This window comes from Pelmatolapia mariae, linkage group LG23 (assembly GCF_036321145.2).
Source record: "Pelmatolapia mariae isolate MD_Pm_ZW linkage group LG23, Pm_UMD_F_2, whole genome shotgun sequence".
Classification (NCBI taxonomy): domain Eukaryota; kingdom Metazoa; phylum Chordata; class Actinopteri; order Cichliformes; family Cichlidae; genus Pelmatolapia; species Pelmatolapia mariae.
This window is the reverse complement of record NC_086246.1, coordinates 30097255-30122916: the sequence shown is the minus strand read 5'-3', so window position 1 is coordinate 30122916 and position 25662 is coordinate 30097255. Positions and strand designations below refer to the sequence as shown.

At 39.9% G+C, this 25662-nt stretch overlaps 1 protein-coding gene across 10 annotated transcripts in view; it reads right to left on the bottom strand.

Moving 5' to 3' along the window:
- Window positions 1-25662, bottom strand: part of agap1 (ArfGAP with GTPase domain, ankyrin repeat and PH domain 1) — a 174558-nt gene that overhangs the window by 91792 nt on the left and 57104 nt on the right. For all 10 annotated transcript variants that reach the window (XM_063466426.1, XM_063466424.1, XM_063466425.1 and 7 more), the window contains 2 exons: window positions 2291-2349; window positions 1184-1271 (listed from right to left, as the gene is read on the bottom strand). In XM_063466426.1, coding sequence (XP_063322496.1) covers window positions 1184-1271; window positions 2291-2349 — 147 coding nt within the window. The remainder of the gene's footprint in view (window positions 1-1183; window positions 1272-2290; window positions 2350-25662) is intronic.

Here is a 25662-nt window from a genome sequence, read left to right as displayed (position 1 = left end):
TTGGATCTCCATACTATGCCATTGACTTCTTTATACAGGCTGAGGTGTCGCCCCCTGTTAGTTATCAGAAAGATGCAGTTTTTTTGTTTTTTTCTGAGGGAATAAAGAAGCGTTTTTGCTTCAATTAAACAACTAAACTCGAGCTTAAAGCTCCTCACCAGTGGTTTGAACTGTGAGTTCGGTGCACCACCTCTCTGGACAGTAAAAGGATGAATGAATGAAAAGTAAAAGCGCTGCAGCGTCGGTGTGATTGATAAAGGAAAGTGAGCAGAAAGTGCCTTGGCTGTGCGTGCAGGATCCCTGAGAGGAAACAGCTCATGTGCTGAAATATTAAAGCGGGTTTAGTAAAGTGGGTCTGTGCCTGAGGACGCTGCCATCCTGTACAGTAACAGTGTGTGTGGGCAGCTTTAATATTACATGAGGAATATGGCCGTCCCTGCAGGGCGTGCGAGCTGAGACACCAGAGGAAAGTAGGGCTTCATCTTTTCCCTGAGACAGAAAGTCATCTTTAAAGTTTCATAAGTGATTCTGGGTCAGCCAGCACAGAAGTTTAACCTTTCGGGTCTTCACTGTTTCTCAGATATTAAGCAGCTGAGCGCAATGTTATGCTTAAATCACTTCTTCTTCACTTTTTAAATCCACGCTCACGGCCCCGAAGAGGTCAAACTTGTTGGTTTTTCAGTAAGTAGAACAAATAGCTAATAAAAGTTTGACTTTTTAATGTCACTTTCTGCTGTTTTCATCTCACTCAGTATTCATTTTCAGTCACTCATTGCTTATATTGATATATTTTCCCTCTAACAGGCTGACAGATCGGCATTAAACCAGCAGATCTGATCATTTAAAGCCTCCTGCGGTGATTCAGCTCCATCTCAAACTCTATATTGTTTATTTGAACCCAAAAAAACCACTTCAGCTTTCTCCCGAAAGTGGAGTGAAATCTCTTTTTAATGCGACTTGGAGAGCTTCTGAGCCTGACTGAGGAGCTTTTTTCGCTCTGCTGGTTAGGCCTGTGCTGTAAGGAGGTCGTTAAATGACGTTTAATCCACTCATTATTTTCTCCTCTGTGTTTTAGAGTGATTCAGTCTGAGAAGGCGGACGACTGCTCTGCCATTTTATTAGAAGAAGAAGAAGAAATAGCTGGTCCAGCCAAACAAAGACAGACATGCTATGATGTTCTTACCCTCTGGTGACTCCTCCTGGACGTACGTTCCCGTCAGGTATCTGTGGACCAGCGCTGACTTACCACTGGCCAGATTACCCACAATGCCCTGAGGGGGAGACAGAAGGAAAGTTAGCATCTCAAAACATTCAGCAGACTGTAATCACTCCATCAACAGGAACTCATACTGGTTTTAAAAGTTTTCTTTTAAAATCGCCCATAATAATCTCAACTTAAATTTTAGTTAAATGATAATATTGACATTTTACTCTTAAAATATTTATACATTATGTGAATATTTAACTTTTATCTTTAAATTTTAATATTGTGCTATTAAAGCTTTTTTTTAAATTTTAGTCTCTAAGTTATATCATAATTTTGACATTTTAGACATAAAATGTAATATTTTACTTTTATCTCTGAGCTTAATATTTTGGTCTTATAGTTTTTATACTTAACGTAAATATTTGACTTTATTTTGACGTTTTGCTTTTAAAGTTTGCTTCTCATGGTTGTGATGTATTGTTTGGGTTTTGATGTTCTAATCTCACAACTTTGACATTTTACTTTCATAATTTTGACATGACCTCATAGTTAATCTCATCTAATCATTTTTACTTTTGAATTACATTTTCAACATGTTTTTAAACTTTTATCTCAAAACATTTAACTTATGAAATTTTAATCTCACAATTTTAACATCCATCATTTATTTTATTTTATTTTATTTAATCTTCAAAGTTAAAATGATCCAAATTGTACATCTGTTTGGTTATCTTCGCGTATTCACTTCTTGTAGTGTCCTAAAGCCTGCAGGTCAGGAATCGTGAGACAGAAGTCCAGGTCGGGTTTTTAGAAGTAACTAAACCTTCAAAATAAAATACTTGGAGCACCTTTACATTGGCTGCTGTTTAGGGGAGAAACTCAATCTCGACATTTAAAAAAATAAATCTCTTAAACATAATGTTTCTGAAATTCTTGTGTATTTATTTATCTAATTAGTTAGTTTTTGTTTGTTGGGATTTTTGTTAAGTTTTGGCAGGAAATGATCTCCGTAGCGGTACGTCATCCCGCTGAAGCTTGACTCTTGGACAGGTGACCCCCTCCTCTTTAACGCTCTGAACTCACCACTTTGAGCTCGGGCACCGTCCGACTCAGCGTCCACTCCTGACTGTTTACAAACGCATCTGAAAGACACAAAGAAAGAAAAAACACACATTATTAAACTGTGAGGAACATGTGATGCCTTCAGGAAAAAAATGGAATTAAAAATGCCTGATGGAGTAACGAGGCAGCCAATCAGCTCCTCCTCAGTGGTGTCAAGGGTGACAAAGAGGAAGAAGAGGCTTGTTAAAACTGACAGACGACCAACACCAGGCCAAAAGTCACAGCAGGCTGAACACGATAACAGGACACGATCAGAAATACCGTCATGGTACAGAAGAACCATGAAGAACCACAGCTGAGAAAATACAAAGGTTAAAAGCAACCAAAAAATAACACTATATAAAAACTTGTAAGACAAAAAGTCCATTAAGAGGGAGATCAACTTACATTAATCTATATGTTCTTTAAGCACTTTAATCTTAGAATCAATCAATCAAATGTTAGAATCAGGAAATAAAGACAAAATCAGTAGATGAGAAAATATTGGTATTCTAAATTCTTCTAAAGGTTCCCCACAAATTAACTCCTGCAACCATCTGAGGTGCCGAGTGTCAGAGGTCATGGGAAATGAGGAGGGCGGAGGCCAAACGATGTCAAACCACACACACACTTGCAGTGTGTGTGTGTGTGTGTGTGTGTGTGTGTGTGTGTGTGTGTGTGTTTTATTGGAGTGCGATAATGTTGGTATTATCAGGGAGGTCGTTTCCACTCACACTGCACAGACGGCTCTCTAACAAAAACACTCTGTGGTTTTAAAAACACACACACACTTTAAACAGGACAAAACACCAGCAGTGAGAAAACACAGGCCCGTGGACCAAATCTAGGCCCTCCCACTGAAAGAATGTGGCCTCTTGCAGAGAGCTGGGTTTGTTTGTTTTCTACAGTCAGCTAAAAACCGTACAGTAAAGGTACTCTAACACACCTTTAAAGTATTCAGTATGGGGCTGTAGTTCTTTAAGTTCTGTTATCAAGTAAATAGAAAACGTTTCAAAGCCTCAAACAAACTTTACTGGATAAAATACAACAAATAAAATCAAAATATTTAAAGTCACATTTAAACTTATGAGCGTTTCAATCCTGACATTTGACAGGTAATCTAGAACAATCTCAACATTTTGATTTTATTTCATAATTATGTCATTTTCATATATTGAAATCACAAAATTGGGACATTTTAATTTCATCTATATTTTCATCTATATTGAAACTAAGTCATAACTGGCATTTTAATCTAAAAATATTTCTATTTATGCAACTTAATTTCAATACTTTGACATTAACATGTCTGTGGTCACATATGGGGACTTTAAATCTCTTCAGTCTGCATAGAAATGTGCGACCTTTAACCTCTGAGTTTATCATTAAAGAAGCTGTATTTCAGTAACTACTGATGAACGCCTTTCATAAAAAAGAAAACGTGAGGCGTCCAGATGTTTTCTGTAGCCGTCATCCCACCGCAGGCTCCTTTAAAACTGCTGGACTCTGAGACACCTCGGGCTTGGCGTTAAGTAGGCCAGTGGGCCAGAGCCACTTAGAGCCTCCAGCCCCTCTTTACTAATTCATCTGCAGCAATCTGTGTCAGCCTACAGACCCTCAGACTACACAGTACAGACAGAAAGTGCTAAAAGCCCCATGAAACACTGGTTTTCTAATGCATTGATACCTGAGACTCACACTGACAGTTTTCATTACCTGGAGGATCATTTTTAGGCCGTGCAGAGTGTACGATGCTCCCTATGGAGGAAAAAGACTGACAGAAAACGAATAAATATCTCAATAAATTAATTTTCTTTTGATTCAGCTGGTTTCTGATGTTTTAATGTAGTTTCTTTTTTACATTTTTGTCTCAATTCTGAATTTTAACCTCCTAGGACCTGGCATCCACATATGTGGACAGCACATTTTCGGTTGTCTAGACCAAAATACTTAATTTTTCTCTACAAGGGCCTGATGTCCACTAACGAGGACATTATACTGCCACTGTTCTATCGAAATTTAAAACTAATGTCCTCATATGTGGATCTCATTTTTCTCAGAAACAAAAATTAGGTAAAAAGCAAAAATCTGGTAATTCTTTGTTTTTACATTCATCAGGTCCCAATCAGCCCAAATAGCAAAGAAAAATTAAAAATGCATGCCATGATAGAGTTCGGGTCTTAGGAGGTTAATCTCCTCATTTTAGCTTAAAAACCACTGACTTTCCACCACACAGCATCCTGACTGCTCCTCTTTCCTCCCTTTAATGAGCCCAAACTGCTGCTGCCAACATCTCATCTGTCTGGAAACCATCCAGAGAGGAGCGTCTCGATTGGTTGGCGGGCACACAGAGGGGGACATTGTTCACCCACTCAACAAACGGCGGCCTGTGTCGGGGCCGACCCCTCCCTCCCTGCCAGGCAGGATGTTGACCCAGCTGCTTCCTGTTTTCCATCACAGCCCTCCAGTTCCCCTCTGCTGGTTCCCAGTATGATGCACCAGCAAAGCGAGGAGATGGTTAGCAGCTGACGAAGCATCAGCTGGTGGTTGAACTGGGAGGTGAGGCCGGGTTTAAAGGAAGAATTACGACAGGTTTTCATCCTCCTAATAAAACACAGAATTATTAAACGAGTGAGTATCTGTCCTAATGCTAATGCGATCAGGATTTAGGACGGCTTCAGGCTGCACTGATCTACCTTTGGAGCTGATTTGGGACTTTTATTTACGCCTGAGAAGACCACTGACTAACATCTGCACAGCAATGATGCTTTGTCGTGTTTTATGATGATCGCCCTTAGCTACGATCTGGTATTTTTAGTCTGCTTCCAGGCTGCTGAGTGGTCGTCACAGAAACAGAAACACAAATGTCGACTGAACGAATCTGCGCTGCAAGAAGAGGGAAAGTCCAGATGAGATGAAGCGAAAGCATCTGGGAGCGTGTGGGAGGAACACCTGAACTCAATCAATCCGTCAACGTGTCGTATTTACGAGGCCGAGAGGAAGAGGGAGACAGAGGGCCTCGCTGTGGGTGGATGATACGACTCCATCACGGCCTGACTACATGAAGGCGGAATCTCCAAAATTAGGTCATGAGTTAGAAACCCAACACACCTCCTTTCCTCCACTACAGCTTCACGCTCAATAAAAGCAAACATCCACTAAGTGATTTATTGTTTACCCACTTAAAGGCAGAGTGAAAGGTTTATACCACCACAGGACACTTTTTTTGTTCTTTTTCTGATGTAGCAAGTCGAAATTCTTGATTTCCAAGACTCTCAAACTTTCTGAGATTAGAAAGCTAAAATGATCAGATAAAGGTAGAATAATGAGGTAAAGTAAAAAATCTGAGATTAAATTGTCAAAATTATGAAATGGGTTCATGGATATATCTGGTAAGTAAGTAAAATGTATTCATGCATGGCTTTTAAAGACAAGAATTCAGTCACAAAGTGCTTTATAGTCCCAAAGAGTAACTAGGAGCCTGGAAGGACTGTTATCACTTATCCTGATTACAAAGGACTCCAGATTATGGAGTATGAAAGACCTCACTCATTTCAAGACCTCACTTTAAAAAAGAAAGCCTTTTTAACATGTAATGGTAATGTAATGACGGTAATAATATGATGTAATAATGGTTAAGTTGTAAAAGCGTGTGTTTTGACCTTGTTAAACACCCTAAGATTGGATTATGTGGTTTACTGTGAAAATGCGACACAGGCAGACTTTGCATTATTTTAAAGTGTCATGGCTCTTTTTTGTTAATGGGATAAAATATGACAAAGGAAGAGAAAGAAAGGGTGGACCAGATGACAAGGGGGAAATGATTAAATGCTAAATGTGCTGCATGTTTTAACCCAATCACATTTGAAGGATGATTAGAAAAACATGTTATTCTTCCACCTGAAACAAAGAAACAAACGGAGGAGAAAAGAAGAGGACAACAGGTGAGATAAGAAGGGGAAAAGACAACAGATGGAGTGAAACAGATGGACGAAGACCATGGGAAAAGGAAATGGAGAGCTCCTTTGCTTCGTCATCGCTCAGGGAGGAAAAACTTGGAAATGAGAGCGAGCGTCATGGGACTAAAACTCTCCTCCATCACTCCATCCCTCTGTGCAGAGAAAGAAAGGAAGGAGGCCTTCAAAGTGAGGCGTCAGGACTCCTGGCGCTCTCCAGAATAATCTCCTTCATTAATTCTCTTTCATTTCACCCGTTTGTCTCTATTTTTATGCTCCGTTCTCCCTCAGAAAGATGGGGAACATGTATGAGACGACACATCTTTGTTTCTCTTTATAAAGAGGAATTGTTTAACTTCAACATTTACCTTCAGTTCCGACCTTCAACATGAAGAAGCCAAGGTCGTTTAGCTTTCTGGTGATACACCTTCAACACAAAACTCTCAAGAAGCCACGTCTCTTCAATAATTCAAACATCTGAACTCTATTTAAACAACCCTAAGTATCAGAGTTTTAAGGAATAAAGCAAGAAAAATGATCTCTAAGAGGTGGCTGTACCTCAGGAACTCTAGAAATAACCAGAACCAAAGATTTCAGATCCTGAATACAAAGAACTAAAGATCTTTAAGCTATCATAAATACAAGCTACAGTCCCTTAAACATAAAATCTGCAGACTCCAACAGCTTTCACCTGAAAGAAACTAAACGAAACCATGAAACTGAATCCAAGATCTTTCCCTGGATTCAGATTGATTAAATGATTGGCTTGAGTAACAGGTTATTTCCTTCTTACTTACTCTAGATTGTATTTAACATCAAACTAAATATGCTGCAGACTTTCGTTTGTGTCCATCCTACCAGTTAGTTTAAAGTAATCTCTGTGAGTCTGATGTTTGAATTCCTATGTAAAGGTTAAGGTGTTTGTAGTTCTAGTATTAAATCACATTTTGAGCAGGATTGGGTTACATGCAGGCTAAAATGAGCTAGCCTAAAATCTTTAATCTAGGTTTTCGAATAATCTGGACTTGCAAACATTTTCCCTGTAAATTTACGAGGAAAAAAATATGAGAATAAAGCAATAAATTAACAAAAATGAACCTTCAGAAACTGTTTATTACAACTGTACGACTGCAAACTTTTATGAAGTAGAAATAAAATCAAACATTATTTGAATAAAGTGGTAAATCTATGAGGAAAAGCTCAAATATTTACAAGAATAAACTCTCAGATTCAGTTGCAAAGAAAACGTTCTCACCACTTTACAAGATTATAAACTAAAAGATTTTTCCCAATTCTTGATTTTCTGAGAAAAATTTCAGAAAATTAGTTGTACATTTACAAGAATAATCTCACAAATGTACAAAATAAAACTGGTGCTGGTACTGACCCTGAATGTGGCAGTGATTTAGGAGCTACCTTTTAATTGCAAAACGCTTATGTAAGCAGCAGTTTAAACTAAGTTATAAACAGTTGCTGAAACCAGGTCCCGAACCTTAACCTAATGAATAAAAAATCTTAACGCTGACTCCACTCTAACTTTACGGACTTTAAAGGCATTTTAACCTGATCCAGAACTCTTTTAATCAATGAAAAATGCAAACCTGAAGGCAAAAAGCAAACAAACTGCTAAACTCAGCCTCGATTCCTAAATATTCACTCAAACTGAGAGACATATTTGTGCTTTTCAAAGGCCACACCACGTCAGTGTGTTTAGATGAAGGCAGCTGGAAGACGGAAACATGGCGACAGAGACACAACAGCAGAAAACTAGATAACAAAGACAGGTCTCTATGATCTGAAAACCTGCTCCAACAAGGTCTCCGAGTCGCAGCCGAGGTCAAACTGAGGGTTTCAGACGTGCACAGCGAAAAATACTAAAAGGGAAATGTAGAGTTTAAAAAAAATGACAAAATGAGGCAAATAAAAGCTGCTGGGCTTTATTTAATATTTAGACGTTTCGTGTTGAATTTGAACACCAACAGAAGTGCTAAGATTACAGCTCAACTTTATCCACAGAGACGGTGCTTAAATGAACTCTAAGAGGACAAACTGAGATCAGCCTGTTGTCAAAACATTGCGAGTCCAGACTGAGGCTGACATGGACGAGTTACCTGGAACACAACTGAAACTGAGCGCGCTCCAAATGTCTATAAAAAGGCAGAGATCTACTCAGAAGGGACAACAAAGCGAGACAGTTGGAGTATAAATGAGGTGCGCCTCGGATGGTAATCCATCTGGAATTGATGTTGGCTTCAGTCAACTAAACATTCAGAAGTTTAGACTCAATAAACCAGCAACACAAAAAGAGCCTGGGCCTCTACAAAGACTAAAACCAGCTCTCTGCTGGAGCACTGTACCGTTTTCCAGAAGCAGGTAATACTAATAAATATTACTTCATCATAAATCACAGCGCTGACAGCAACACTTGTTGCACTGTCTTTGTTTTGTTCCAGAAACTCTTTGAGGACCTTCTTTTAACCCTGATCTCTTCCTTTATTAGTTTGTGGAGAACATCAGCCAAAGATTTGGGGATTGGAGCCAGAAATATGCAGGCCAACGAGCTTCAACCAGCAGATTAATTAGTAATTATTAGCTGCAGCTTAACTAAAGTGCTTAACTATATCTATAAAGTTTCAAAGAATAGTGAAAACAATCATTTTTAAAACTTCTCATATATCAAGCAGGCTGAAAACTTCAAACAAGTGTAAAATTACAGGTAACACCAAAGCCCCAATCCCCAGGTCAAGGTGCCAATGCCTGCTGTTCCTCTAATGTCCATTTGAGGTTGACTCTAAAAGTGAGTCAACTCTTTTTAATGACTCCAGTGTTAAAAAATATCCAATTATAGAAAAGCAGAAATAAACATGTTGCTGTGTGACTAATTGTACCGAAAGACTGTTTAAGTAGCCTGTGCTCCAGTTTTGGAGAGTGAAATTTCAGTATAGCAGAGTATTTATTTATGCTATTGTATAAGGAGGCTAAATAACAAAAATATGCAACTGATTCAATCAATTTTACATAATTAAGACAAAAATCATTTCCTTTCAGTAAATTTCTTTTGTTTTAGGGTCTAAAAGTTCTAAAACTAAACCTTCAGTGCAAAACATCCAACGACTAAACCGAACCATGGATTTGGTGACTTATGAGACTCCTACTTTACACACTGTGTTGTTTGCTTTCATCTCAAACTAAATCAGCTTACATGATTTAGAAAAACAAGACAGCTGCTGCAGCACAGCTGGAAGCAGGCCAGAGGGATGGAGGGATAGAGGATGGATGGACAGACGGAGACATGAGAAGAGAGTGTAAATGAAGAGACAGATGATGTAACAACAGGAAAAATGCAGTGACTGATGAAGAGGGGGGCACAGAGGTTAGGGAGGGGGAGGCTGCTTCAAACAGATGAAGAATGCAAGAAGATGAGGGAGCATCGAGGAGGACGGATAAAAGAGCAAAGAGGCAATAAACAGCAGCTGGCAACCGGCCAACACACTTCTCTCTAACACACACACACAGCAGCTCTTTGTGTTGTGTTTCAACACGCGACGGCGCTACTTCAGGCCTGTCGTGTGCTGCCGCTGCCACAATGATGACGCCTCACAGAGCAGGAAAACCTCACCCAGTGTCAGATCTGTCCCTGTGATGTTTTTGTTGTTACACAGATGCAGCTTGTTTCCTCATCAAGAATCAGGATGAAAGACAAACAAAAAAAACCCCAAAACAAATACTAAGTTAGACAATATGGAAACCCATCAGTGCCAATCACATAACAAAAAAAGGTTTAAAAAAAAAAAAAAGTACTCATACTGAGTCAACATTTTTATGTTTGAAATGATAATTTTTCCTAATGATCCACTTTTTTTCCATTTTAAATTATACATTTGAAATTTATTTGGCTGTTGGGATGGCTGTTTTCCCTTATTTATACCCAACTTCGTATTTTTTATTTTTTTTATAACTGACACTTTATTTGCAGATGATACTTACAAATCTGGAGTTTTAATATCATAATTTGTATTCTGTAGGCTCTTTACCTAACAACCTATCAAATCACAAAAACCATATGTAACAAATTGATGCAATATACAAGTACCAAATCAGATATCCCAACATCTGGTGCAATATAAATAAAACTCTATTACACTGAACAATTTTAATGACAAAAATGTTACATTTTTTGTCGTTTTTTGTTTGTTTTTGTTTGTTGTAGGAACTGATTTCTCTACTGATTTCCAACTAAAAGATGTGTGTACTGAAATTTTTATTTTTATTTTACTTTTCACTTTTTCTCATAAATGTTAGATGAAAAGTGTATAAATAGACTTAAAGAATGAGGTAAAACATTATCTCATCTTTCATTGTGTCTCACTATGATTTTCCCTTTATTTTACTTAACTCAATTTTTCCTTTATGTCACATTAAATGTTTTTGCTCCTAATGCTGACAGTGAAATATGAAATGAAAAGTAAAACTATGATCTTAAACTATTATGGACCACTTTATCTCATTGTTATGGTTTCTTTTGTTTCTTTTGGCAGGCCTGAGCTTCCATGATTCACTGTCTTTAAGACGAAGGACTTGGCTGGCTGGTTATTTGTTAATTTGTATTTCTGTTAAATTGGCTGCTGCCCGACTTTGTGTTTATCATATAAATGTGAAACCAAACAGTCCAGCATGATGTCAGGACTGTAAAGAGCAGGAAGCGGCGGCCGGCGAAACAGCTGGTCATAAAATCAGACTTCATCGTCTCTGCCAGCAGCCAGACTCGGACTCGACCTCTAAATGACCGTCCGCCACTCGCTACCCGCACAAACTGGTCAGCCAAAACCTGGCCTCAGTTGGCTGGTAACTGCTGGTAATTACAGCGCACTGATGCCAAACACCCACCGACACCCGGCGGCTTTTGGCCCGGATCGATGCTGGCACCAAATTGCTGCAGCTGTGACACTTGAACACTCAAATTCTCTTTAAATAAGCGGTTTCTTCATCACATGCAGATTAGTTTGTTTCCATCAGAGGCGATCAAGGTCAAGACCCAACATGTGTGAGGCACATCGCCCGCAGGCTACTGAGCATGCCCAGCAGACCTTAGTTCAGGTTCAGAAGCAAATGAGACGTCAGTCAGCCTGGACTAGGTTTTAACAGGAAATCAAACCACTAAAGGTGGAGCACACCAAAGTTCAACCCTATTTTCTTGGTTTTGGCTGCTGTTACTACACAGCAGTATAATCAATGGTTTTAAATCATATTTCTCTGGTGGTTTATTATAAGAAAAAACTCACTAGATAAATACTAATATTTTTAAAGTATAATGTGGTTTCCCCTCCAAAAAATTAAAAACATTTATGAGTAAATGCCTGGAAAATTCTTTAAAACAAAGAAAAATCTGTTTCAAAACATTTTAAATCTCATGCCCTCCAGGTTATAAAACTATTAGAACAACAACACTGATTTAATTCTTTAATCTCTGGAGATGTTATTCAATTCATTTCAGCTGAATGATTCACAAAAGCTCAGACACTGAAGAAAATGTTTAATAAGTAAGATTGTCAAACATTCTCTGAACTCTGCAAGCCACTTTGCAACCCAGCTGTCTGATGTGTTTATAGAGGTTTATTTGCTTTCTTTATTATAGTCCACATCCTACGCTAGCCACAGTAAATACAGCTAATCCACCAAAATCAGGCTTTGCACATTTACTTAGGTGTGCTTGTCAGCCCACAGTGACCAGTAAAGCCAGTTCGGTACTGGCTTTTTGTATGTCGTAACCTGGTTTCACTGAGTAATCTCAAACCAATATCATGGTGACATCACAAGAAGCTCAAGCTTCATGTCAAACTAGTGGCGTGCGCCCTGAAGCACGCTGGGAATGTGAGCGTGTGAGGAAGCCGTCCAGAAAGTAGCTTCTGATGGCAAAAAGGTGACGTTGCTGTACTGTTCTTGCACGCTTCGCCGCACCTCATCATGCCTCAGGTACAAAACACAAACGCTCCTGCACGATGATATCTCACAAACGGGAATGTAACATGTTGTCAAGCCACCAAACAACCAACGTCAAAACACCGGCGTACACCGATTACCCTGATTCACGCTGTCGATAAGACCTGACGTATTCACAGTCAAATACACAACAGCCTCATTATTATTGTTTCTGTTACAAACTCAAAGGTCTTTTTATGCTTTAGAAAAAATGACTGCAGTTAGGTTTTTTTGAGTAAAGAGTAAAAAGATGCCTAGACAAAAAATAGATAAATTACACCATATGAAATGTTTTCATTTAGAAAGCATATGCAAATGCCTACGTTGCTTATGTTTTCTAATTAGGAGTCTATCATTTTATTTTGCTACTGAATGTTTACTTTGGAAGTTTGGGTCCTGCATATAACTGTTTTTTTTTTTTAACTGGTTGTACAGGTCAGCAGGTTCAGTATTTCAGTCGTTTCTCTGATGAAGTCTGGCATGTTTGTTTGTTCAGCTGCTGCTTGTTTGTTTATTTGTTCTGACTGTGGAGTGAAACAAAACAAATATGGTTTAAATTGGTTTTAATAATTGATTATTTGGTTGATAAACTGATTAGTTTTGCATTCTTTTTTTTTAAATTAAGTGCTACATAAGCCGATCTAAGAGCCTGATACAGACGACTGAAAACTGATTTTCACTTCCAGACTGTGAAGACGCCAGCTTTATTAAACCAAACCCTTCACAAAAAAAAGGAAAAAAAGACAGACTTAATAAGGAATAGCAGTGACTGAACCCAGGTTTAACCTGCTGATCATGCATCACTCCTCCTTATTGACATTTCAGGCATGTAAATCTAGCTTCACTGGAGATTTTTCATGGAGTCACATTCCTGAGCTGTCAAACACCACACGTGATGTCTTTGACGGCGGCGGTGTTAATTATAGTTTTAACGTCAGCTGGGAAACACCCCGAGGTCAGCTCAGAATCCACTTACACAATAAAAGCTTCTAAAGTTTACAATGACAAACATGTCATCAATACCCAGGTAATCTCTCCTCAGTACGGAGGGTCTAAGCTGCCAAAATACTGTGTGTGTGTGTGTGTGTGTGTGTGGGGGGGGGGGATAAAGCATGCATTACAAGACAGGGCATTGATTCCAAGTGTGTACTTTTAGCTATAGTTTATAGGTAAACTATATGAATACATGGAACATTTTAGAAAGTAAATAAATATATTTATGTCACTTTTTTGGGTCCATTTAATGGCACTTTATGCTAAAGCATGTAATTAAGTATATAAGTAAAGAGAAAATAAAGAAAAATAAAAAATAATACAGAGCTGTTATAATTTTGGGCATATATTTCTTTTAATTTCACCATTCCTTTATTTTACTTTTGATTCTGGCTGTGTTGGCCCTCCATACCATGCTCCTTCAGGTGGAAACGTTGCGTCTGCTGTAGTCTTAGGTCTCTTGTTTGTTTGACTTGGCGTCCCCCACGAGCCCACCAGCACTCATAAACAAAACTCGTGTGTGGTTTGTTTACTCGACAGGACGCTGACACGCTTTCATCACACAATATTTCCTCCTTCTGTGGAGTTTTTACCAGCTTCATCTCAGATCAGAGTGAACATTAAAAACCAGAAATTTTTTTTTCTATACTTATCAGGTTATTCTGTGTGAAAACTGATATTTCTGTTTATGTGTGGCTTGCTTGCTTGATTTTCGCATTAAAATGAGACTCCTAAACTGAAACTCCTTCTAAGCCACACTGAAAACGGGTGAAGCAGCCATGAATAGATGATCTTTGCTGCAAATACACTAATGACACCATTGTCTTAACATGCACACACCGCGGGGATCATGGGTGGAGCGCTGTTTGTAGCCTGAGGGCAGGGAGTACATGTCTATAGGAGTGTGTATGTGTGTGTGTGTTGGGGGTTAAACCGTCGTCTGACTGTGACAAATCAGAGTAGCGCCGGCTCATCAGTCACACACAACATCAGATTATCGCAGCGTTCGCCCTTCATGCCATTTTTCTTCTCCTCCTCCTGCTGCTGTCTGCACCATCATCTTTGTCTTTCTGACTTCATCTGGAGTTCAGCCGTCAGATTCAACAAAGAACTGCAGCCAAAAATTTAAATGTTTGGACTAAACAAAGCCTAAAATGAGCTCTCTGTTGTAGCACTGCCCTGTTTAAACCCAATAAATCTAAATAAATCATAAATTACAGCACCGGCTCCATTATTTTTTTCTTGCCCAGATTGTTGTATATACACAGTTGTGTCCCAGAAGCACTTTTTTTGTATTTTAGCTTTGGTTTGACATGACTTTAGAGAAAGATTGTGGGAAAATCTAGCCATAAACAAAAACCAAACAACCACAAAACTAAACTCAGAATGGGTTTTTAACCAACTTACGGATTAATTAAGAAAACAACCAGAAGACTCACTGATAATTATTAGCTCAACCGAGTTCAATTCTTCTGGTGTCAGGGAAATACTGTTTTAAAATCAGGTATCCAGAGAGGCAGTTGAATAAAAGGAAGGACTCAGGCTACCTGGTTAGCAGCGACTGGGCTTTCACTATATATCAATAACATGTAAGTTCATTTCCTTGGACAGGGTGAAATAAAGTCTATGTTTACAGCTACTTGCCTTGTTCAGTTTTCTATGGGATCAATCACGATTCTGGATGAACCCCCAATTAATGTAACACCCTTGGTCTGCAGAGGTGAAGAGAAGCAATCAAGTAGCACTTGAGTTTACCTACTTAACATTTTTCAGCTTCCCAGATCAACCCCCAATTAATGGTAAATGACAATGGACTAGGGCTGTGCGATATGACAAAAATCTCATATCCGATATAAGACATTTATCGTCCTGACAACGATATAAATCACAAAAATGTAATATTTTCTGTAAATTCTGTGAATCTCGGGCAACTCGACTTGCGTGAAGTTTTTCCAGCTGGGCGTCCTGTACCTGGATTCGAGTGTTTTAACCGATGCATGAAACTATACATTTTTAGACATAAGTTGTAACGGCCACCATTTTCTTTCACAGTTTGAGTCTAAGGTTTATTTTTTAGCACCTGGCGGCTCTTTTTTTTCTTCTCATCCGTAAACTCGCTGCATGCTCTTTCACGTGATTCCGTTTATTTTGAAAAGTCTCAACAGGATCTTGAGCTTTATTGTGAAAGGTTTACGTGGAAAAAAAACAAGCGGACAGCGGAGCCACGCGATGGTTTTACCGTCATTGTTGCTAACGACAACACGTAAAAACAGGTGCTTGTCCGTCCGTAGTGTGGTTATATTAAATATAAGAGAAAGAGAGAACTTTAAGAAATTAATATAGCCACTACAGTGACCATTAAAACGATGAAAAAATATTGCTGTAAACAGTTTATTTTACGACACCACAAAACAAACGATAGTGTAATAGGAAACAATAGATGTTTTTATATCGTCATCCGATATATATCGTTATATCGAACAGCCCTACAATGGACAACTTATTTTTAAATGCCTTTCTACTCTACCTGAGCACTTAAAGTTCTTTATACAATATGCCTCATTCATATAATAACTTTTTTTTCCTACGCTTAAATGTCTGATGACTGTTTCACACTCATCAGAGAACAACCTGGGGTTTAGTATCTTGCCCAAGGTATATTTGGTATGCCAACTGGAGCAGTAATAAGGGATTGAACCACCAACCTTCTGATGAGTAAACAACCTTCTCTACCTCCTGTACACCCACCCTAAATATTAGGGGTGCAACGATACACAAAATTCACGGTTCGGTTCGGTTCGATACTTTGGTGTCACGGTTCGGTATTTTTTCGATACAAAAAAATGTTCATGCCTTTTTGTCATTTATTAAAATTACAAATATATATTTTAACTCAAAAGTACAGTTTTTAAATTTAATGTTGCTGAAACAACAAAGTAATAAAAAAAATAAATCTATCTGATCGAGAAATCACTCATCTTTGGAAAAAGAGAGTTTATTACAGAGAAATGGCTCTTTCCAAAATAAAAGCTATACTATACGCTTCTTCTGGGGTATATTCTCAGCAGCATATTAAACATATCAGGTCCCCATAAGGAGAATCATGTGCTAACGGCTGTCTAAATGACTCGGGTAAAGTTTGTAGCATGCGTGCTTGTTGTTTTTGTCTGCTTCCACTTGTCTTTGCACTAGGATGATGTCGGAGTAAATGTGCAGTCATATTCGTTGTGTTCCCACTAGTGCTGTCAGCATTAATCTCGTTGAAATGACGTTAACGCCACAACACGGCAAATCTCCGTTAACGAGCTACCACGGATCGCCCCGTGTGTGGGGCTGGACGGCGTCAACACGCTAACGAGCAAACTGCGCTAAGCACTAGTTCCCACCAATGTAACTGAGCATTGTGTGGCACATCCGACATACTGTTTTACTTTTGTCCATGACGCACTTACCTTCAGGGTCATACTTCACATGAAGACCAAAATAGTTCCAAACGCCAGATCTGAATTAGGGTGGGGGAGGTTCAATTTGCCATGTTGCAACAGCTTAACTTCTGTCTCGCTAGCTTGTGCCGCGCTCAGTGGATCTGCGCTCGACAGTGCAGCCTAGGCGTATAAGTCGAACGCAGATCCACTGAGCTCTCAACACAGACAGCATCGTCAGAAGAAAAGTTGATAAAATAAATTAAAAATTTTGTATTGTTCGATACATATGCGTACTGAACCGAAAGCACTGTATCGAACGGTTCAATATCAATACGAGTATTGTTGCACCCCTACTAAATATGTACCACCCCAGCTTTGCAGGGGTGAAGAGAAGCAAGATAACCAGATTTATCAAGCTCATTTTCTGCTCAATAAAAAGCAAAACTACAAAACAAAACTTCCTATAGAGCAAAAAAAGGGAAAAGAAAGCTAAATTAAAGAAATAAGACTCACTAAATGTAACAAATTAAGAGTGAACACAGACGGATATCATGTTATTACAATCTGGTTAAAACCAAAATGGTTTTAAGTAATTAAGATGTGGTTAATTCCACTAACAGACCTTCCAAGAAGTCTGTGGACAGCTTATCCAAAAAAATGGTCACAAAACCCCAACAATATCACGACCACCAAAACACTAATACCGAGGCTTTGCAAACCAATAGGTTGCATCACAGTAGCTACTTCCATTTTTATACACAGGTCTGTGGCATTTCCTGATTTTTATTTGTTTTATTTAATAATAAACCTTTTAGAAAGTAGCTTTAAACCAAGCAGGAAAATACTTTCCACTGTTTTCCAGCATTGTTACAGAGACCAAACAATTAATCCAGGAACTATAACTGGCAGTAAATACTCCTTATTTGCAGGAGACCCACTAAAAGCCTGTTTCTTGTGACAAATGAAGCCACATGTGGAAGAAATTACGTTAAAAAAGAGAACTATTTACAGCCCCTCTAACGTCTCTAAAAACTGGCTTTATGAGCCTTTAAAGTAGCTGGGAAATAAGGTGCTGCAAGGTTAGATATATTCAAATTATGTCACGAAAAAGCAATATTTTGGAAATATTTCTAGTGTTTTGTTGGCTGTATTTTAACTCAATTGTTGGTTTAAATGCTGTTTTTAATATCTTTTCCGATATTTGCTGCTGTGTGTTAAATTTAAACCTTTAAAGTTGTGCTAAAGCTCCTGTATGTATAAAGTTTGGATTGATATCTGCTGATGGATTCCTGCACGTGCTTCTGTTTCCGTTTGCTTTTCCAGCTGTGATGAGCTACATTATTCAAAAGTGTCAGAGTAGTAAAGCTGCTTTTCAATTTAAACCCTCACTCGTAAGTTTGGTGAGGACAGCTGTGTGTTTGCATGTGTCACTGCTAATTAAACCTGTCTGACAGGTAAGGACACACCTGCTCACACGCGCACACACACACACACACACACACACACACACACACACACACACACACACACACCTTGTTTCTGTCCTTCGATGAACAACTACATTTATTTTCCAAAACAAACAGTTATTCCTCGTGTTTGCAGGACGTATCCACTCTTAAAGGGACACGCCACTGAATTTTCTAATAAAAACCGAGCAGATTCAGATAAATTTTTCTTCGTTAGTCAGCAGAGTCGACAGCTTTCATAAGAGGTGCTTTAGGGTTTCCACATTTTTCATTTGAGCTCAAAATCCCCCGAGTTTGACTGCTCAGGTTTCGGGCCTGCAGGCTGCTGCTGCCGCCATCCCAAAGAGATCATTAGAGGGGGGAAGGATGGAGGGAGGGGAGGAGCGTGGGAGCAGGGAAGATAGAGGGAGGTGGGAGAGGAAGCAAAGAAAGGATGAGAAGGTGGTGATGGAGGAGCAGGAGGGATGTAGGAAGAAGAGAGGTAACAGAGTCTTTGCCATAAGTATATGCGGAGCAGTTGCGGTCATCCCCAAAGCCTGTTCTGAGCTGGATAAAACCCCAGGATGGTGGTGAGGAAGGAAAGGAGGAAGGATAGGAGGTGTTCCCACACTGGATCCTGAGCCAGTAAATCAGAGTTTCACAGGAAAAGCCATCCATACTGGAGGATACCTAAATATATAACACACAGAAGCATTCCCTGCAAACACATTACATCACTCGGTCATAAATTGCTAAGTTGCAGAATCACCCGCTTGTGGCACTGTGACAACATCGCTGTGTGGTCACAAAATGACCACAGTTATTTTGTGGCTTATATTTTTGGGCTTGGTTTTAGACTGGGTTTGAACTGGTTTTAGACTGGTTTCTGACATGGTTTTGAACTCTTTTTTTAAAAAGTGGTTTAAACTGTTTCCTGGGCTTGGTTTGCACCAGTTTAGCCTTGCTTCTGATGTTTTGTGAAGTTCTTTTAATCTGGTTTTGTTCTGTTTTCTGACTTGATTTGCACTGGTTTTGGTTGCACTGGTTTTGGTTGGTTAGTTTGGTGTCTGACAAGTGGCTCCATAGTGTAGTGGTTTACACATTCACCTAACAAGCGAAAGATCCTCCTGTTTGAATCCAGGAGAAGAAAAAATGCCTCTGCGCATTCCTAAAAAAAAAAAAGAGGAATATTTAGGAATTGCCAAATAAAACATGTGGAGCTACCCGTTGTGAAGTTGTTTTAGCCTGACTCCTGATCTTATTCTGAAGTTGTTTTAAACTGGTTACAGACTGGTTTTGTTCTGATTTTTGACATTATTTTGTTTTGGGGCAACTGCTTCTTCAGTGTTTTCTGAATTCTGCAATTGCTTGGTCTAAGACTGCTTTTTGGACTTGACTTTAGGCTGGCATCTTGCATTGTTTTGTTTTTACTTTAATTTTGGTCTTCTGCCTCTACATGTAATCCAGTCTGACTGAATGATGTTGAGATCAGGAGCTTTTACATTGTTGGTTTTGGCCTAAACGGCCTTCAGTTACAGAAAAAAATGTGTTTGATTACAATAAAGAAAACAGTTCTCCTGAGATCCAAAGCAGGATAAAAATAGATAAGCAATATCCAGAGGATGTGATGAAGGAAAAGGAGGAAAGATAGGGGGAAATGAAGGAGAAAACAACTTTAAAGCGCCACTGAAAATGATAAAGTCTGATACAAACACGCACACAGAGAGAGAGAGCGAATGTGTGTGTGCGTTTAACCTTCATACCTGAGATTAATGACTGTGGGGTTTTTATTAAAAAAACAAATCTCCTGGTATTGTGACCATTTCCTCCAGATGTGTGTGTTCATTTCTCTCTCTCTCTCTCCCCCTCTCACACACACACACGATCTGATTAAAGCTGCCTGAGGGAAAACCAGGAAGTGGCGGCAGGAAGAGGATGGCAGGCGACCAACCGTGGACGAGTCGAGACAAAGAGGCCGTGTTGTGATTGGACAGAGCTGATGAGATTGTAAACAAAGACAAGTTAAGCTTCCAGGTGTCGTCGAGCCAAATGTTTGAGGGGAAACCTGAAACTGTTTGATCAGACGTGGTTGAACAGACCAGGGGTGTTTCAATATGTCGACGTGTCGTTTTAGGCCGACCTATCAACGTTTTAGATGCTGACACTTAAATCACTTCAGCCCCTTTCAGTACGTTATCTGGAACTGATCCTGATTGGAGGAAGTGATCCAAGCTGGAAGCATCTGTAACTCTTCACTAAAACTAAAACTTCCAACTTCCTTCAGTAATCCTACAAAACTTCAGCAACACTTGCAGTTCCTTCACTGCTAACAACTAAACGCAGCTTTAAGATGCTCTTCAACTCCTTTCAAATTTTATTAATATAGAAATCAGCCCTAAAACTCTTTCATCACATTCATTTGACCTGCCACTTCAACTTACTTTAGCAATGATCTTCCTTTCAAACAACACTTTGCTAGTCTCATATATAAACAGGGACCAGCACTGGCTCCAGACTCAGAAGCTTCAGAGATTCAGATTCAATTGATGCTTCAGCTGCTTTCGGTTCTCAATCTCTAACTTTATCCTGATATTTTACTTCACCTGAAACTTCAAATTACTCTTTAAAGTACTTTCATCACAACTTTTTTCACTGCTGACACTTCAACCTCAACAGACCCTTCAGCTCTTTTTAAAACTATCAGTTTAATCACCTCTTTACTGACAGTCTTTATCACGATCATTTAAACTGCCCCTTCACATACCTTCAATAATCCTCATAAAGCTGTGATCTTGACTTCCTTCAAACACTTCGACTGACATTAAATATTTTCTTCAAGCTGACTTTCAAGTTTCAGCTTCAACTCTTCTGCTCCTTCTGATGTGAATCAGTTTGCCCTGAAACTCTTTTACATCAAATTCATTTGAACCACTTCTCCTTCTTTCAGTAATCACCATCACCAAAACTAGACTAAACTGAGGGACACATTTGGTTGAGACTCAAAGGTTTATCTTCAACTGACTCTTCAATACCTTCACTTAGATCTACACTTTCAGCTCACTTTATATTGCAACCACAACTTAGCCAAAAAAGTTGTACACTATATGGGAACTTTTATAGCAAGAAATCTGTTGTTCTGCCTTGCTTAAGGACACTTCTTCAGCCTCTGACATATGTAAAATCATCCTTTTGGTGCCAAGAATTGAACCAGCAACTAGAGCAGGGCGATATGACCAAAAATATTTATCACGATATACATTTGAAAATTTGCGATAACGATATAGCTGACGATATAATTGACACTAGACAAAATACTTTACAACTCCACAACTTTATTAGTGCAAAAAAACCCCATCAATGTATTTTCACTTAAACAAGCAGCAGTTTTTTATGTGCATTAAAGTTATATAAAAATTTTACAGTGCAAATGCAAATTCCTTGCTGACAGTTTAACCAAAAGGCATTTCCAGTAAAAATTGGCTGACATATCCTCAGCATAACCATGTATAATATCCACAAAACTTAAAAAGAGGTTATACACACACACACAATACGGTAATATTATGTTGAAGCACATTACGTATCACTCCGCGAGGCTCCTGCCTACGATAGCCGTAATGCTCCAACAATCCATCAAGCGGTGCGGCTTCGTAGCTTAGCAAAGTCGTGACCCAGCCCTACCAGCAACCTCTATGATTGAAGTCCAGTCATTACCAGGCAGTTTTCCATCTTTACAGCTCAGCAGCTCAACGCTTTTACTGCAAACGGTTTAAGTTCTATATTTCTATTCACTTCATGAGAGCAACAGGGGTTGAATGGAGCTGACCTCCAACCCCGGTGGCCTTCGAGTAGCTTCTCAGTATTCATGTCAGCACCCAGGTCTCATGTCGCACACATTTTTGAGTTGAATAGAGAAGCACACACGTGCATTCAGAGGGTAGAAAAGGCGGAGGTCAGCACACGACGAGCTTCAGCAGGACAGGAAAACCTGAGAGGACTGAGCGGGAACAGAGGCCGGTTCTGGTTTTATAAAACGCCCACATGCTTTCTGTCACATGCTGACACTGACAAAACTTCTACAAATGTACAAAAACATGCAAGACGCAAAGCAAACGGCAGGCCCAACTTTGCTACTGAATGATTTACATGATCGTGCACGGGGGAAGAAATGTCGTTGGCTTCTCCCTGCAGAGACGAAACCGGTTAAAGTCCTGAAAATAATAAAGCCAGCGTTCAGGAATGACTGGTATCATGAATCATTGAAGGAGAATGTAAGCATGTAAGGAGCCCAGTTAACCTTAGACTGCAGCTGTGTTAACTCTGAAACTCAGAGTGTTTTCTCTCTATGTTCAGATAAATGCTGAAAATATATTCTATTAGTATAGGGAGCTTAGCTCGAGTACAAAGCTTCAGTTTACCCACTGATCTAAACTTCTACGCTCACCGATGGCCACGAGCTGTCAAGAGTGACCAAAAGTGTGAGATCGAGGACACAAGAGATGAGATTCGCACATTGAGCACTGCTGTGCAGCTGATGGTTGGCGCCTAGTGCACGTTCAGCATTTTTTCGATTTCCATTATTTGTATATCAACAAATTGTTAGTTGAGAAAAGTTTAATTTGGGAACCTCCCACCATTCTGGTTGTCTCTACAAGTCGCCGAATTTTACCAACAGTCCAAAGTTTGTGGGTGCTACATCACTGAGACACCAGCACTGATGAAGTTCACTCCAGACGAGGCTTCAACAAAATCCACATTTTAGAAAAGACCCAGAGCAACTCTTTGATTTCTGGAAACAGCACTGGGTCTATCTTTGACACAAGCTAACCTCAAAATAACCCGGTGCCTGAAGCCTGGAGTACAGTCTGATGCGGACACAGCCACAAACAGCTAGAGACTCGATGACCAAGTACTCGTTCCCGGGGAGAGGCTGAGAAGCTCGGAGAAGCTCAGGATGCCAAGGGATGATAGCAAAGGTGTGATCCGATCCTTCGGTCCAGATCGATGCTAAAATATCCTCAAACTGCTCCCGGTGCAGAAATAACTAGAAGTCGTCCTGCTGCCTCAAACCTTCTCTCTGAGTGATCACTTTACATGGAAATGTGTTTGTGTTGCCCCGGCTGGGAAAATCCGATTATTCAAACATTAAAATGTAAATCAGTTTAAGAGTATATTGTGCTTTTACACTGCAGTGTATTCAACATTTCACACCAATAAAAGCTTAAAGTTTCATATCTAAGAAACAGAATTGGATCTTTTGCCTTATCCTGTTGTGTGTGCAGACAGCTGAATCTGTGTGATGATGTGTCACTGCTTTAGTTTTGTTTAATAATTTGTAAAAAGACGAGAAAGGAAACTGAGTCCGCCTAGGGCAAAGCTGCTGCGCTGCTTTAAATACACTGAATGTGCCTTCATCAGCACTGTAAAGCAGGAAATATGCTGACATACGAGCAGTTTGTCCTCCAACATCATCATTATCATCTACACTTACAGCCTGGCCCCCTCCGCTGACCTCAGACCTGTCAAAGCTGCTCAGTTCTGTGTACCAATGCTGCATTGGGGGTGTTATTAGTGGGTTTGAGATGGCGGGGATGGGGAGGGGGCGGGGGGTCTGCAGATCCATCGCAGAGAAGCTGGGTTTAAAACACAGAGGTTTCCACTCGGGGCATGGAAACCTGCAGAGCCTCGGACAACAGAGAGCTTTGTGTGTTACCACTCGCTCAGCTGTTCCCCCAGGCCACAGGAGGGCAAAGAGGAAGTTGCCACGGCGATAGCGGAGCTGCTGGCACGGGGACCCAACAGCAAGGCTTTGGAGTGAAATGAGTCTCAGAGATGCAGCGCCTGCAGGTGCGTTTCTTTCTGACAGGGCAGCTGTGTTCACGCCTGAGAAATGGAGACGCAGAGCGAGCTAATCACCGGAGCCGCTCCTACAGGAGCACAGCGACACTGTGAAGGGTCTCCTCTGACCTGCGCTCAGAGGAGGCAGCAGGGAAATTATGCAAAACTGTCCAACGGACACTTTGTGGTTTGATCACATGCTTACAAACCTTTGCATGTGAGCCACACACAGACAGATGTTCACCTGCTGCACTTCCTTCACTGTTAGAGCAAAGATACTCGGACAACCCGGACCCTCAGCTTAGACACCATGAAGGAGTTCATTGGCTGTTAAGCCTCCAAATGTGAACTTTTCACCCTCTAAACTGGAAGAACTTCAGTTCATTGATAAAAAGTGTTGCTCATGCAAACAAATAAGGGGAAAAGGTGTTTTAGTTGCTCTGTTCTCATTTCCACGTCCTCTGAATACCTCCTTAAAATACAGTGTGTAAACACAGCCTGGTGCACAGAAAATTCACAGATTTGATGTCATGTGACAGTTGGTCTTGGCTGTGTCAGTCATGACTTCTCAGCTGCACCGAAGTCCACAAAATTCTTTCTTTTTTGCAGGATCTTTTTACAGCTGATGGTTTATTTATGGCAGATTTTTTAATAAGACGTGTCGAGCAATTTCATTTTGGTTAAAAGGTTAAATCTGATCGCTGCACGTCACACAGAAGGTTTGTGCAGGTTGGAAAGCTTGTGGCCATAAAACAAAATGTGCCTCTAGAAATAAATTTTGGGATCTTGTGCTGACAAACGCTTGTACCACTCCTAGTTTCTCTGAACTTTCACGACAGAGGTTTGCGTTCCAGTTTAGACTCGTTACTGGGAGAAACACAAGGTTGAAATCAACTGAAATGATTTGAAACAATAAAACGTCAGTAATTACAGGTACAAATGTGGCTTCTCTCCAATCTGACCTTCAGCTGCCCAGATTACGTCCAAAATAACGTCTTGGAACGTCTCGTTGGACAAAGGCATTATTTAAAGGAGAGAAGCCTCCAGCAGCTGTTTTCAGGGCTGACTGATGATATTTTTAAAGCTTTCTGGTGCTATAAATGCAGTTTTTATGTCTCAGTGAGCACTGAAATGAAGGTCATTCATTTAGATTAGACAGGATATGGAAGACCATCGTATGTTGGTTGATTTTAATATAAATGTCAGCTTGGACCTCAAAAATCTGAAGATGTCCAACATGAAACCTCGGAAATCACCAAGAGACCCACTGTGGAGAATTATTACATGAATATAAGTGAATTAATTATTTAAAAAGCAACTTTACACAGTAAGAGTGAGCTGTGAGGCAGAGCTGCGTCATCAGTGAGCCGATCAATGATGAAATAAAGTCCTAATCGATGAACAGAGTCCATTAATAGACTCAATATCAATAAGCAGTGCTCGTCAGACTCACTGTCACCGGCTTAACACAAACACACACTGACCCAAATATCAGCCTTTTAATCAGTCCAACACAACCATCCCCCATCTCTCTCTCTCTCTCACACACACACGCACACACACAGTGCTGGTTGGCTGGCAGCACGCCGGCCGCTCTCATCCTCGTCGCAAATCAAATAAAGCCGCCGTCACGTCACCGGCTACAAACTGCTGCACACACACTCTGAAACACACTCATGGTCAGGAGTCCATTTAATCAGAGCGACGATGCTGCGTCT